We start from the raw sequence: 14956 nt of genomic DNA on the forward strand, positions 1-14956 counted from the left end.
GGATGAAATGAAATGAAGGATGAAGTTGAAGCGCCTTTCTTTCCTCTTTTAATTTTTAAATTTTAAGGGTTAAACCCGACGGGTCAGACCCGACCCGACCCGTTTTTGACCCATTTTTTGCGGGTTTAAAAAAGCGGGTTAAACGGGTCACTTTTTAAAAATATTTGTTCGAAACCCGCTTTTTGCGGATCGGGATTTTTGGGTTTAGCGGGTCGGGTTCATATTTGACAAGTCTAACTAAAATCATTATAAAATGAGTATTTTATCTCTAAACTAAGAAAATCATCACTTATAAATCTATAAAAAATGATGTCAAAATGATAAATCGCTATTTAACATAATAAAAAGTAAGAAGATGTATTTCCACAAACATATAAATTTTGTTACTTAAAGGAGTCAAATAAAATTATGGGACTTAACTAAGTATGTTGCTCAACATAATAAGTATACTCCAAATATGTTAAAATCATCACAAGTATTAGTCTAACAACTCTAACTAGAAAAAGTTAAGTGCATGTTATTAGAAATCCAAAATTATTATTAATTTTTGGATGAATGCAATATGTTTAGTTGAAGAGTTGGAGTTGAGACTTGAAGGGCAAGGACCCGAAGTTAGAACCGCTTCTAAGAACGCGTAGGAGCTTACGGAATAATTATATAGGCTTGGAGTCGAGGTATGTCACATGGGGTGATTTTTTAAAAGATTTAAGAACAAGTTGAGAAAGTTTGTGTAAAAACTTTTTTTAAAAAAAAAAAGTTCCCAAAGAGAAGTTCTTAAATCTTGAAAAATGATGTCAAAATGATAAATTTGAGTATGGAATAATTTATTACATGTATTATTATTGTGGGCATCATTCATGTTGATTTTATAAATTATTGTATGTTTAAAGGCATGTTTAACACTACATTGTGAAAGTTATTGTGATGGAAATGATTACATGAATTTGAAAATATTTGAAATTCATTTTAAAAGACATTTCTAGTAGCTATATATTAAGAAAAAAAAATTTTTTTGGATACTTTTTGTTGAGATTATTCGTTAAATTGATATTTTAATTGATTTCAAGGTGTTAAATACTCTTATTATAAAACATGGTATTAGATGAACTCTTCATCATCAAAAATAATTAATAAAAACATATTATAATGTCTCCAACAAGATTTGGCCAGAATATATTTAGTTTGGAATTTTTTTTTTATGATTTTTAAATAATCGTTAAATTGTTTAACAGTAAATTGTAAAATGGTAAAATAAAAAATAATTACCAAACAAAGACATATGGACTTGAAATTTTTATCACATACTCATATGGAAAGTAGGTAAAATTGGTAAACGTTTAGGAAGGTTTCGTTGACATTTAAGGACGTTAATAATTTTTACTCGGTTATTAATAATCTGTAAGTTTGAAAACGGTAAAATATAAAAAAAATTACTAAATGACGTCTTACATGTTCAAAAATTTATATGGATTTTCGTGACCATATATGGACTTAAATAAATTTTATTCAGTTTATCGGTATAATAACAATATTAATTATTAAAAATACCCCACATGATTTTTAATGGTTATTTAAAATTTTATACCCCTTAAAATAGCTTATGGAATATCATATAATTTTTATAATATTTTATTCGGACTCAAATAATTTTAAACCTATTTTATTCTATTTATCGATAAAATGTCTATACAAAATAATAAAATATCATACATGAGTTTTATAAGTTCAAATAGCCTAATAAACATGTTATATGACTTCAGGAACTTTAGTATAATTTTATAAACAAAAATTATTAATTATTTAATAATTTATCAAATTAATAGAAAATATTTATTTATTAAAAAGTGTAATATTGTTAATTAAATTTGGGTAAAAATAGACCTATATACAAAAATTTATAATTATATTAATAACCTACTGCCGCATAGTATAAATTAAGTTTAAATTAGATGGTTTATAAATTTTACGTATTTAAGACACCATTTAAATGACGGTAATACCCAAATTGTCGAAAATAATTGTAAGATTGTTATAAATTCGCATAACCAATTATAATCTGATGGGACAACCTTAAATTCATTTTAAATAAGGTACTATAATGACTTGATTAATTTGGGCCTTGTTGGAGAATTAATATGTACTTTGTAAATCAATTATCGATTTTATTACCAGCAAAACTATCTCGTATTGAAGAAAATAGTGTTTTATGAAATCTTCTGTCATAATGATTTTATAGACTTATGAATCATATTCTAGTTCTTTTGAATGAATTTCAAAACCATTTTAAGTTATATTTACTTTAAGAAGGATTGAAACGGAACATTTTAGTGGTTTCCTTAAAAAAATCGTATTGAACTTTAATCACTTTTTGTTACAATGCATTTCCATACATGCTAGTGATGCCCCAATATAATACAAAGGTTATGTTTAATGATATGATTATGCTAAGCTTGTTTTACCCATGTGGAAAATATTATGATTTGATTTTGCTAAGATGCAAATAAAGTATGTTTTGCTATGTGCAAATAAAAGATGTTTATCATATGGATAAAGTTAATATTTTTGACTTTCAAATGCTATTAAAATTACAACACATATACTATGTACAAAAAATTTTTTAGCCTAATTGGCGGGTACATATGCCACAACAAATGTTGTGTGGATGATTAAACGGCTCACCAATGTTGAGCGCGTATTGTTCACAATACCATTGTGTTACACTTGCCGGACATGTCGGACGGTAGACTGACTACCAAACGAGTCACAGGATGACTCACAAAGTACCCATGTAAACTTATGATATGAGTATGAAATTAATTTGGATCCATTGAGATCTTATGATTTATGATGAAAAATGAGAATTTGAAATGACTATAGAGCCATTGAATTGGATTTGAATGATAATATGATTTATCAAATGAAAAAGCATATTTCGAAATGAATTTACTCAAATAAAAAAAGAAGGTTTTAATAACTTGTTTGACGGACACCAGTGTGTTTATACTCAGCCTTTTTGCTGATACTATGCTTTGTATGTTTTTCCAATGGTTTTGTTTTTAGAGTAAACCCCTATGGCACCTCGACGGAGAATGGATATGCGAGCGGAAGATGAACCCGAGTTGGAGTATGACTCCCCTTTTGTTTAGATCTCTTTATTGTATTTGAGAGACTATTAGTTTAGATTTAGACTAATTTAAGGATGTAATTTGAACTTTGGAATTATTTCGATTTTGTTGTAATTTTCCTATATTTTGGACAGTTAAGACTTCTGTTATATTGCTTTGGTTTGGTTCAAGTATTATACTTGGATATTGGTTTGACCTTTAAGTAACCCCTTAATTGTGTTGGCAAAAGTAAGCTTCTGCTTGACTAATACTAAATTCTAGTTAGTGTTTGCCTTCATAATTCGAGGCGGTTACAATTAATTTCTTGGCTTGGTAGTATGAGGAAGGAAAATTTTTTATTTGTGGAAATGCATCAAGTAAAAGATCAATCAACATTGAGAATGATTTATCTGGCCACTTGAACAAACACTTAAGATGAAAAAGGTGCAAGATGAATGATAGCTTTGAAAAGGAAGTATAACCTTCATAAAGAGATTTATTAGAAGCTTCATAAAGCTTGCTAAATTTGAATTCTTCAAAAGAAGAGTTCACATCAGGTTGTTGTGTACGAAATTCATTCGATTCATATTGCAAATTAGGTTCCTCTATAGTCTCATTAGCTAACCCCTCCTCATTTAGTTCACTACCAAACTCAGGAGCACCTAAAATATTTGACCCAAAAGCATCTCGAAGTAACCCCGATATATCATCTTGACCTAAGATTTCTTATTCGTTGGAAGCTATAAACGGAATCCCTATTTGATTACACACATTCTCCGCAACAGTCATAGGTCCATGAAATATCCAATCCTTGTATTCTTTATAAAACCCTTTAAACAAAATGTGTCTTTGAACCTCCTCTAGTGGTAATACTTTCTTTCTATAAATTTGACACCTACAACAAGGGCATCTATTAAAACCATTTTGTGTCCCTTTCTTTGCAAATTCCATAAAGTCACTAACTCCCTTTATATAAACTTCTGTATTTCTTGGTTTATTTATCCAACTCTTATCAATATATTCAGACATCATATACATATTGTATAATAATAAGATTAAAAAATTTCATATGCATACAACATGTAACAATAACTAGTTTTATTAAAGTCATTCTATTTATTGAGATTTGCAATTCTGTCATTCAGATTTCTGAGTTTCCATGGTATTTGAATGTGAGACCTACCCTTTCTTAATCAAGAAGATAGCAATGAGACATTAAAACAATCAAATTTAACAACCCATTCACATTTTTCTTTTGTATATATTATCTTACATTTGTATTTGAATGACATATAGAACAAAAATATAGTGTTTTTCATTAAAGCCAATGTCGTTCAATATATTTTTATTCCACACAAAATTATTTACAATAGCTTGTTCAATAATAAAGTCTTCTAATCCTTGGTCAAAATCAAAAGTATGTCAAATGAACCCTCTGTTTTCAATCTCTTAATGACGATCTCAACCCTTCCACACAAACACTCTCACTAATTAAAATCAAAATCAAAGTCCAAAGCACATATAAAAAACAGAAAATGAGAGGATGTAACAAAGAAATTCAAAAAACGGAGGGATAATTTATTCAAAGAAAACGACATTACAGAGGACATGAAAACTGGTACACTTGAGAGTACCTGATAGTGTAATTGAGAGAATGAAGAAGACTGGTATGGGGTGGTACAGCTGCTGGAGGAAGAACGAAAACTTCTGCCGGATGAAGACTGGAAGTCCAGCGTGCTGCCGGATGAGGAAGAACGAAACCTTCTGGAACTGTTGATGTGAGGACAGGCGTTCGTGCTTATGGATGAGCGAAGAATGATAATCTGGATGAGGAAGAACGAATGAAGAGATTGAGATAATGAAGAGGACAGGCGTGCTTATGGAGGAAGAAGAACTTACCTGATGTGAGGAAGAAGAACATTGTTGCGTGCGTGTCGGAGGCGAATTGAAGAATAGGGTTTCTCCTTCTCCTTTCTTCTTGACTGATGTGAGGATGAAGAGAGGCGATTTTAATTTGCCTCAAATTTTCATAGGCGCGGTTTGATGCAATTTTTTTTAGAACTTTAAAAGCAAGTTTCACTATTTATTTATTTATTTTTGGACGCTTTTTCCTTGTTAAATTTCAACCCATTTAAGCGTCGAAAATCTCTTTTTCTTAGACGGTTGTTCAAGTGTCTAAAACCAAGCCTCTATAAACTCCATGTTTTTTAGTAGTGATCTCAAAATTATTTGCTTTTCTTAATTTGTTACAAAAATATTTAAGAAAAATAATTTTGTACATAAATACTAATATTTTATTGGATAATTAGCCATTTTAATTAAAGGATATTACATATCTTAATCCATAGTATATGGTAAAAATTATTAATAAGGTATAATTGTAACATCTTTTTTAACTAATTTATTAAACAAATCGGCTTAAAATGCATGAAAAAAATATTTATCTAATTAGAACATAAAAAGAGTAGAAAATTTTTTATTATAAAGTCGACATTAATCCTATTTATTTGTTCATTAGTATATTGAATAGATAAATAGATATTTGCATAGACATAAAAAAGATGAATAGTTACAATAATAATTCTATTAATTATATTCTAGACTTAAATCAAATTCAACTAAAAAAAAAAACTTCAACAAAAACCATAGATAAAAGAAATTATTCGTTGCATATTAGCAACAGCCTCAGAATCATGAAAATTAAAGATATGAAAACAATGAGTCCTCTTTTGATTCTTCACTATATCAACCCTTCCTTCCCATCCACTTTTGATCAATTCATCGACATATCCTTTCCCACCATCACGAAGATAATCATCTTCAGCTACTAACACCAACACCCTACCACACCCGATTCCAACAAGATCGGATTCACTGGGTTTCATCCTATGATCCCAAGGACCTGCATTTGTAGGACACATACACATCCAAACCTCATCATCTATACTACCTTGTCCAAAAAACGGATGAACCAAAATCATACCTTCTATCTTAACTCCCTTACGAAGTCCGATAGACCCAACTCGTGCTAAAAGATTATGAGAAACATTTCCTCCGGCGGAATCTCCTATAACGAATATTCGTTTCAGGTCAGCATAATTATTGATCCAAGTTTCGGGTCCATACCCTTCAGCATGTAAGGCAATCCATTGGAGGGCAGCCCATGAGTCTTCATAGCATGCGGGGATAGGCCGTTTGGGGAAGAGACCATAGTCTACTGAAACAACCATCACATTTGCTTCGTTTGCAAGACGAATCACATAGCGAGTGTACAACATGGAGAAGGGAGATTCAGTGAAAAATCCGCCTCCATGGATGTAGAGAAGAAGGGGGAATTTGAAGCATGACGGAGTAACGCACGCCCCGTGTGGTAAGAATACACGGGCTGAGACTTCGGATGAGATTTTAACATCTTTGATTTCGACCCCAGTGTGAGGATCAAAAGAGGGAGGAAACAGACGTCCAATAGGATCGGTTTGGTCTACTGTGACATGCCCATCTTCGAGGACGTTCAGGAGGTATTCCATGGCTCGAGTAACAAGTAGTTGATTAGTATTTTTGGTTATTGATTTCACGAGTAGATGAAGTGATGAGGATGCATGATTATGTTATTATATGAACATTTTAATTAATGTGATACGAAGAACACGGTTTTGGGGTTTCAATCTTGTGTTGTATATTTCTGTATATTCAATAAATACTACTGATAAGGTTTATATACTAAGAGCTACCTAAGATTGCCGAAATAAAAAAATTTTACACAATATAAAGTTCCCTAATTACATTATTCTAAAATATATATTGTTTCTGTATTCTATTATTATGAGATCATATATACTCCCTCAATACTATTGAATTTGCATCATTTTCTATTTTAGTTTGTCCTACTTAATTTGCATATGGCCATACACATTCTTTTAAGGCAAATGTTATATGTAGCTCTAAGGGCTACATATAACCATTAATGCTAATAAGATTCTTTTATATTCCCCATATAAATCATGAGTAAATTTTTTTTTTCAATATAAGAGCAATTTATTACTTTAATTTTGTGGTGAACTTGTCATAGATTAATTATTTTACAAGGCTAATTTAATGAGTAATTTGTTTATCTATTAATAAACTTGTCAAAGATTCCATTGAAATTAGTCCATGTACATTTATTATAGGATTTTGCTAATTTTTATACATAGCCCTTAGGGCTATGTATAACAAAGTCCTTCTTTTAATATCATCTATATATTTTAGTTATCATTTAATTCCATGTACACAATTTACTCTCTCTTCATTTATTATTACTTTCTTAATAAAAATCAAATCCTCTATGATGCAAATTAAAAAGGATAGAGTAATATGTATATATGATCGGTGATGTCTGTGGCTTGGCAATTTTAATTTTGATTCCTGTGAATAAAAGAGAAAAATATTTTATCTTGTAAGCTTCTCTTAATGATAAAAGAGAAAATTTTTAATCAATAGACGAATTTTTAGTTTCAACGAATTTGGCACTTTATGTTATTTATTGCATTTTTAGCCCACTTAAAAAATTAACTTTAAATTCCATTTACCATTGAATAATTTTATATTGATTGATCACATTAAAATCAACTATCATGAGCTTTTAATTTTAACCAAAGCGTTAAACCCCATTCGTATGTTTATGACCAACAAAAAAATTAATAAGAAATAAGAATAAAACATTTATAAATAGTTACTTCGGACTTGCCCTTTACCAAGACTTTGAAAACATAAGAAGTTAGATATTTTTCTTAACAGATAATTATGATCCCTTACGGTTATTGTATAGTCTCCAGAAAGATAAGGTACCTATAATAACGTCATAACAGGTTGGTGCATAAACTCAGGAAGATCAAGCACGTGTACTTAGTAGATCAGCTTCGAGCTCACCGCTTAGAGAGCTTAGATTAAAAAAGTGTTGCTCACCGCCCTAAAAAGTAACCAAAATTCACCCTTACAAAACATATTAATTAATTGCGAGTGATATTTTGATTTATCTAACCCGATACTATTTTATTTTTATCTGTATGAGTTGTTGTTTTTTCTTTTCTCTTTAGACTTAGGAGCCATTTGGTTAGGTGTAATAATCAAAGGGAAAGGAAATTGACAGACCCAATTCCCTTTGTTGTTGTTTGTTTGCCACTTTCTATCGTTTCCTTTTCCCTATTTTAGTTTTGAATTTACCCAAAATTGTTATCCCCTCATTCCCCAGCCTCCCCTAGACTTTTCCATTCCATTCCCCATTTCATTATCCATCACTTAAAATTTAAACTTTGATTTATGGGTATTGTTATAATTCGTCACTCTTTTCATTTTATCGCCACCCCCTAATTAAATTACGAATTTGCCCCTGAACTTTAAAAAATTACGAATTTTCCATTGGACTTAATAACACTATTATCAACTAAATTAATAAAAAAATTATTAATAAAAAATTAAACATTAGTTAACAACTAAATTTTAATTAATATATTATTATTATATTAAAAAATAATTAAACATTCAAATAAATTATTTAAATTCGAAACTAATTATTATAATAACATTATCATAATATAATGTTATATTAAAATAAAATAATTTATTACAATATTTATTTAAATAACAATAACTTAAAAACTAAATTAATTAAACAAAAAAATTTCATAATTCGAAGTTAAAAAAAAATTTAATAAAACAAATACCAGTCACACTTTTTGTGCAACTGGTAATTTTTTTTTAAATTGTTATTAATTTTATTTATATTATTATTGCTATTATTATTATTATTGTTGTTGTTGTCGTCGTCGTCGTCATTATTATTATTATGATTATTATTATTATTATTATTATTATTATTATTATTATTTGTAATCAATGGAGCTAGAAAGATATTATTTAGAGTTATGTTTTTTTTTTCTTCATATTACAGGAAAAGATGATACATGTTAATAGGGATGGCAATGGGTACTGGACCCGACCCGGATCCGTGGATCCGTATCCGTTTTCACGGATCTGGGTCCTAAAAATATAGACCAGTTGGATCCGGGTCAGATCCGGATCCTGTTGATATTCACGGGTCCGGATCCGGATCTGAGAAAAATACCCAGATCCGGACCCGCGGTTCTAGAGAACCTGTTTTTTTTTTAATTTTTTTTTTTTTTTTAATATCAACCTAACTTAACTTGCCTTAAATTAAATTAACCCTATGTTTTGAAAATTGAGTTTGAAATTGAAGCTGTCCAGTGAAGTCCCACTCCCAGTCGCACTTTGAGTTTGAAATTGAAGCTGTCCAGTGAAGTCCCACTCCCAGTCGCACTTTGAGTTTGAAATTGAAGCTGTCCAGTGAAACTCGCATCTCCCTTTTCCCTCCCATCTCCCTCCCACTCGCACCGCCTCCCATCTCCCGTCTGCCGCACCGCCGCACGCGTTCCCATACCTCCCATCGCCCTCGACTCCTCCCAGGCTCCCACTCTCCCAGTCTCGCTCTCGCACCATCACAAGAGGTAATGAACTTATGAACCCTAATTTTTTTTTTCCTACACTACTTTTGATTTATGTTGAGTAGTAGATATATGTCTAATGTTGAGTTTAGTGGTTGATTTATGTTGATTTATTTGAGTTTAGTGGTTGATTTATGTTGATTTATTTGAGTTTAATGGTTAATTTATGTTGACTTCAATGGTAATTTTGATTCATTGTGATTTGTGAAATTATATGTATTATTAACATTAGTCTATAAATATCGCTTTATTGCAATCTAAAAAAAACAAAAAAATTAAAACTGGACCCGGATCCGGTACTGGATTCGCAGTATCCGCGGATCCGGATCTGGGTCCTTCAAAACTGGACCCGCGGATCCGGGTCCGGATCTGGATCCTGTTCTTAAAAACGGATCCGGATCCGGGTCCACCTGGACCCGGTCCAGATCCGACCCGTTGCCATCCCTACATGTTAATGATATTTTTTTAAAAAATAAGTTTTTCAAGTTTATCATATAATAACTATTTATTTTTGGAAAAAATATAAAAGAATTTAAAAACTCATAATTTGATTCCTTAACTTGAACCAAACAGTTACAGAGGGAATCAATGAGCATTTCATTCCGTTTCCTGAACACAGCCAAACGACTAGGCTAAATTAGGGGAATCCATTCCTTTCTCCTTCATTTCCTTTCCTCATTCCATTATAGTTTATCATATAATAACTAGTTATTTGTAATCCCTTGTGCGAACCAAACGACATCTATAGTTGGGCGAAAAACACATTGTACATGATATTATATTTAATTTTATTTGTTTAAGAAAGTGGAGATAAATTTTATGATCAATAATTTAAGCGCAATAAATACTTCTAATTTGTTTAAAATTAATTATGTTTAATCTAATACTCTATCTAATTCAAAGTAATTGTTACATTTAAGTTTTTCACATTATTAATCGATCACTCTTAATTTGTATTTTATTTTAAATTTAAATGTCAAAATATAGTCAAGTAAGATGTTATTTGATTTCTCTGAATATAAATTTTATTAATATCATTTTTCTAATTTTACAAAATTATGTAAAATTAGAGATATTTTTAATTAATTAGTGCATTGGATAAAATATAACAATCAAATAAGACAATTGGTCAAAATTGGAGCTTGTACAAAATTAATATTACATTTTTTTTAATTATTATTTAAAAATGAGAGAACTTTTCCCCCAACAATTCAATACGATGAATAAAACACCCATATATACAATCAATATTATAATACTAAAATAATCATCAATATAAATAATACTTCACTAATATGACTAATACCTCAGTAATAAAACTTATACTAAACTAATACGCCTAATAATAATTTAATAAGACTTAAATAATACTAATATATAAGACTAATAATATAGGAGTATTTAAACTATATTAGTATGACTATTATTAAACAAATACAATAAACATTATACTAATATGCCTAATACTACAGTAATACGGCTAATATTATACAATTACAACCAATATTAAACTAATATGACTATAATATACAAATACGACTATTATTTTAATAATAGATATTACTCTAATACTACTAATCCTACACTAATATATAACTTAAACCAACGAAATACTTAGTACTAAAAATAGGTATGAGCAAGGGTCGGATCTAGGTCGGGAGTATTCTGATTCAAACCCAGACCCATTAAATTTTCATGGACCTTGACCCAAACCCGGACCCTTAGGGTCTGAGAAGTTTAGTTTCAAACCCAGACCCTAAACAAGACCTAAATGATCTTGATTAATTATTCATAATTCAATTTGTTTATATTTTAAAGGTTTAAAATAAATAATGGACTTAGACTTAAATTGAGTCAAAAATAATGTTAAACTAGGTTTAAAAAAAATTAAAATAAATAAAGATTGCATTATTGATGTTAAATGTGTTCAAATGGAGGAATTAGGTCGAGTCAGGGTATAAAGACTCTAAACCCAGACTTAGACCCATTTTTTTAAATTTTGAATCAAATTAAACCTGTTTTTATTGGATCTCAAATAATGAATTCATGATCATCCCTAAACAGAGGTGTTTTAGGAAAGTATCTAACTCACATTATACCCAATAATACGATAAAATTTAGTCATATTACAACCCAAAGTTTGGAAATTCTCTAATTATAACATTCGTTGAACATAAAACAGTCTCTAAACATAATATCGTCTTCAACAAAATACAAGTTTGCTAATGCCTTTTCAATGTACTACACTTCATTAAAACAATACAAAACATGATACCATGATGAACTTATCAATCACCATACACACAAATAGTCACTATCAACCTCCACGTGACATTCCACAAAATTAAGAAAAACAACACGCATCTCAGTATAAATTGAGTATACACATGTTTAACAAATAGGTAATTTGGTAGATTTACAAAATTATTAAGTTCTAAAATATCATGCAGCAGATCTTTTTAAAGGAAATAAAATTATTAACAACATTAAAAGTCAACACTTAATAAATTTAAAAATAATCAATATTTATTAATTCTCGTGGCTATTAAGTGAACGTATAGTAGATTGAGGATCATCAACCCTCCATGGAATATACCACTAATAAGATTTTTATCAGTTGATCTTTCTACACTACAACATAATTACTTTTTGTGGGATAGATAAGTAAAATTAAATTTAAATGTCACTACTTTAAATTTCTAAATATATAGTGAATTAGTGATATTTTTTAGACTATTTAACAACATAATAAAAAATCATACTAAAGCTTTTTGCGACATAGTCTCTAGTGATGACAATTCTCATAAGTGACACTATAAATTATAGTAACAATTAAATATGTCATTAAACGTTAAATAAAGTGTCACAAAATCCAACAATTATTACACTAAAAATATATATATCAGTGACATTTTTTAATGTCAAGAAATCCTTTGTCCCAACAATTTAATTTTGTTGTAGAGCTACTTGCTCGGAAAAAAGCTTGTAGACTTTTTCATAAATACAAAATTATTGTTCACACTCCATATTAAAATATCTTAAATCATTTACAATAAATACTTTTAATTAATATTTAATAGTTATCATCATGGTATATATTCTTATTAAGAAAGTCTCTTTGATGATAAATCATTGAATGAAAGAAAGAAAGCAATTTAAATCTTTAAATATACTCTCTTAGATTCAAATATAATTGACCAAAACAGTAATTTAATAAAACCATAAAATAAAGTAACTTTCCATAAAAATTCGATACATTTTCTTAAATAATTCTGTATTACTTAGATGGCTATATTATTCAAAAAACTACACAAATTAAATAAATTACACATTAATTTATTATAATACATAAATTTAAAAAGAAAATTCTGTTACATATATTTGACAAGTTTATAATACATAAATAAATAAACTAGGTTATATGTTGATTATTATAGTAAAAAATATTTTCTCTAAGTTGAAATCTTATTTTAAGAGTTTACAAAGTCATTTAGTATTTAAATTATATTTTATATTATTGTTTACGTGTTAGAGTTTTCCTTTAATATATTTATATAATTACTTATAATCTATATTTTTAGTACATGATTTTGATGATATATTGGCTTGCCTTCATTCCCTCCTTCCCTAATTGCTGCCTCTGAGTGAGACTCATTAGAATGATGATGATAATGATAATTTATAATATATATTGTTCCTTGCATGATTATATAATTATGTTTTATATATATATATATCTCAATCTAATAGTAATTTGAGTCTTATTATATTTTTACAGGTTTTAGAACTAATCAATTTAATTATAGTTTCAATATGATAAAGGAGTCATATAATCACTTGATTACATATATATGATAAGTAATTTTTTATTTAAATAATTTATAAACCGTGCTTAGAATCCCTGTAATGGACTACTGTTAGTGAACTAGTATGAGAAATAAAATGATATATTAGGAATCTAAAAGGAGGGCAAATAAATCAAAATGAAATGTAAGATAAAGAATTTCATTATCGAATGTGTGTTAAATATTCTCTTCCTAACACGAATGCAATCATATCTAAATGCAAGTACTATATTTCATTCATCAAAGAACACACAAAATCCTCCTTAATTTAAAGAATTTATTGAATAAGATTTATAATTTTATTAATTCATTTAAATATCAAGTTCAAGTATTAATTACGGTGTGTCACAGAATTGAACTGCGACCTAGTTAAATTCACTTTGCCTAAACATTAAACTAGCCAAAATGTATTTTGAGAATCAAAGGAGAACACACAAAATCCCAATGTGTTATAGCTATTCATACGTGTTACTCGTGAGTTCATCATGTTAAAACAAATCTAACCATGACTCTTGCGGCGACCACACTTTAAACTCACTTAAATACGCTCTCTCTCTTTACCTAAAGTTTTGCCCTTGTGACAAAATAAAAAATCTAGATAATTCTAGTCTGTAGATCTTTACAACTAATATGAATACCTTGTTATATCACAAAAGTAAAGCAACCTTAAAATCTCAAGTTTTGTTTTCGACATTTCACCAATAGATTTTAAAACATTCAATCTGAGACTTGAGGATGTTAAGTGTATGTTTTATAGTTCCTTTAAATATGTTTATACGTTTAGGACCGAGCCTACTTGATGCTTGTTTGAGTGATTTTTGTCACTATGCTGTCATGAAACAATTTGTCAAATTCAACATCGTGCTAGTGTTACATGACTTGACTTATCATTGTACACTTCATCACTATTATTTTTTTCCAATGATGCCTTCTAATTTACATGGATTGCTACTGGAAGAATCCGTTTTTAACAAATGAATCTCGTTTGTCAGATTTGATAACAAATTTTCCTCCTTTCCTATATACAATAAGACAAGATATTATGATGCGATAATCAAACTGACAATACAAGTTTGCCTTTTCAAAGTCTTAACATATCACACTTCCCCAATAAAAATGAACTCAACGACTAATACATAAGTTATCAATCTGATTAATGATCCAGCTTGCATTAGAAAAATCTATTAGCTGGTACCGCAGGATATCCACTGTAATACAAACCAATATTTTTGGTTCCTTTAAGATACCTTAATACCCTCCTTACACCTACTCATTGAAATGCCCTAGGATTGCTAAGTATCGACCTGGCTTTGTTACAGCAAAAGTTACAAGGTCTAGTATATGTCATAAGTCATAACAACAATAATGATCTCACTAAAGATTCAAGTCCTTTGGAATGATGTAATTCAAACATATATTAATTAAAAATAAGAATGTGCTATGTTGGCCTTGACCTGATTATATGGAACTTTGACAGCTGACTACCTACTGTAGAGTCTAGGAGAGT

The 14956-nt window shown here is 29.2% G+C and overlaps 1 protein-coding gene across 1 annotated transcript; it reads right to left on the minus strand.

The window, feature by feature from the left end:
• Nucleotides 1-5737: 5737 nt before the first annotated feature.
• Nucleotides 5738-6769, minus strand: LOC130824938 (probable carboxylesterase 4, mitochondrial). The gene has a single exon (XM_057689962.1). The coding sequence runs from the start codon at nucleotides 6629-6631 to the stop codon at nucleotides 5738-5740; it is 894 nt and encodes a 297-aa protein (XP_057545945.1). The 5' UTR covers nucleotides 6632-6769.
• Between the last annotated feature and the right edge of the window lie 8187 nt (nucleotides 6770-14956).

This window comes from Amaranthus tricolor, chromosome 10 (genome assembly GCF_026212465.1).
Source record: "Amaranthus tricolor cultivar Red isolate AtriRed21 chromosome 10, ASM2621246v1, whole genome shotgun sequence".
Taxonomy (NCBI): Eukaryota; Viridiplantae; Streptophyta; class Magnoliopsida; order Caryophyllales; family Amaranthaceae; genus Amaranthus; species Amaranthus tricolor.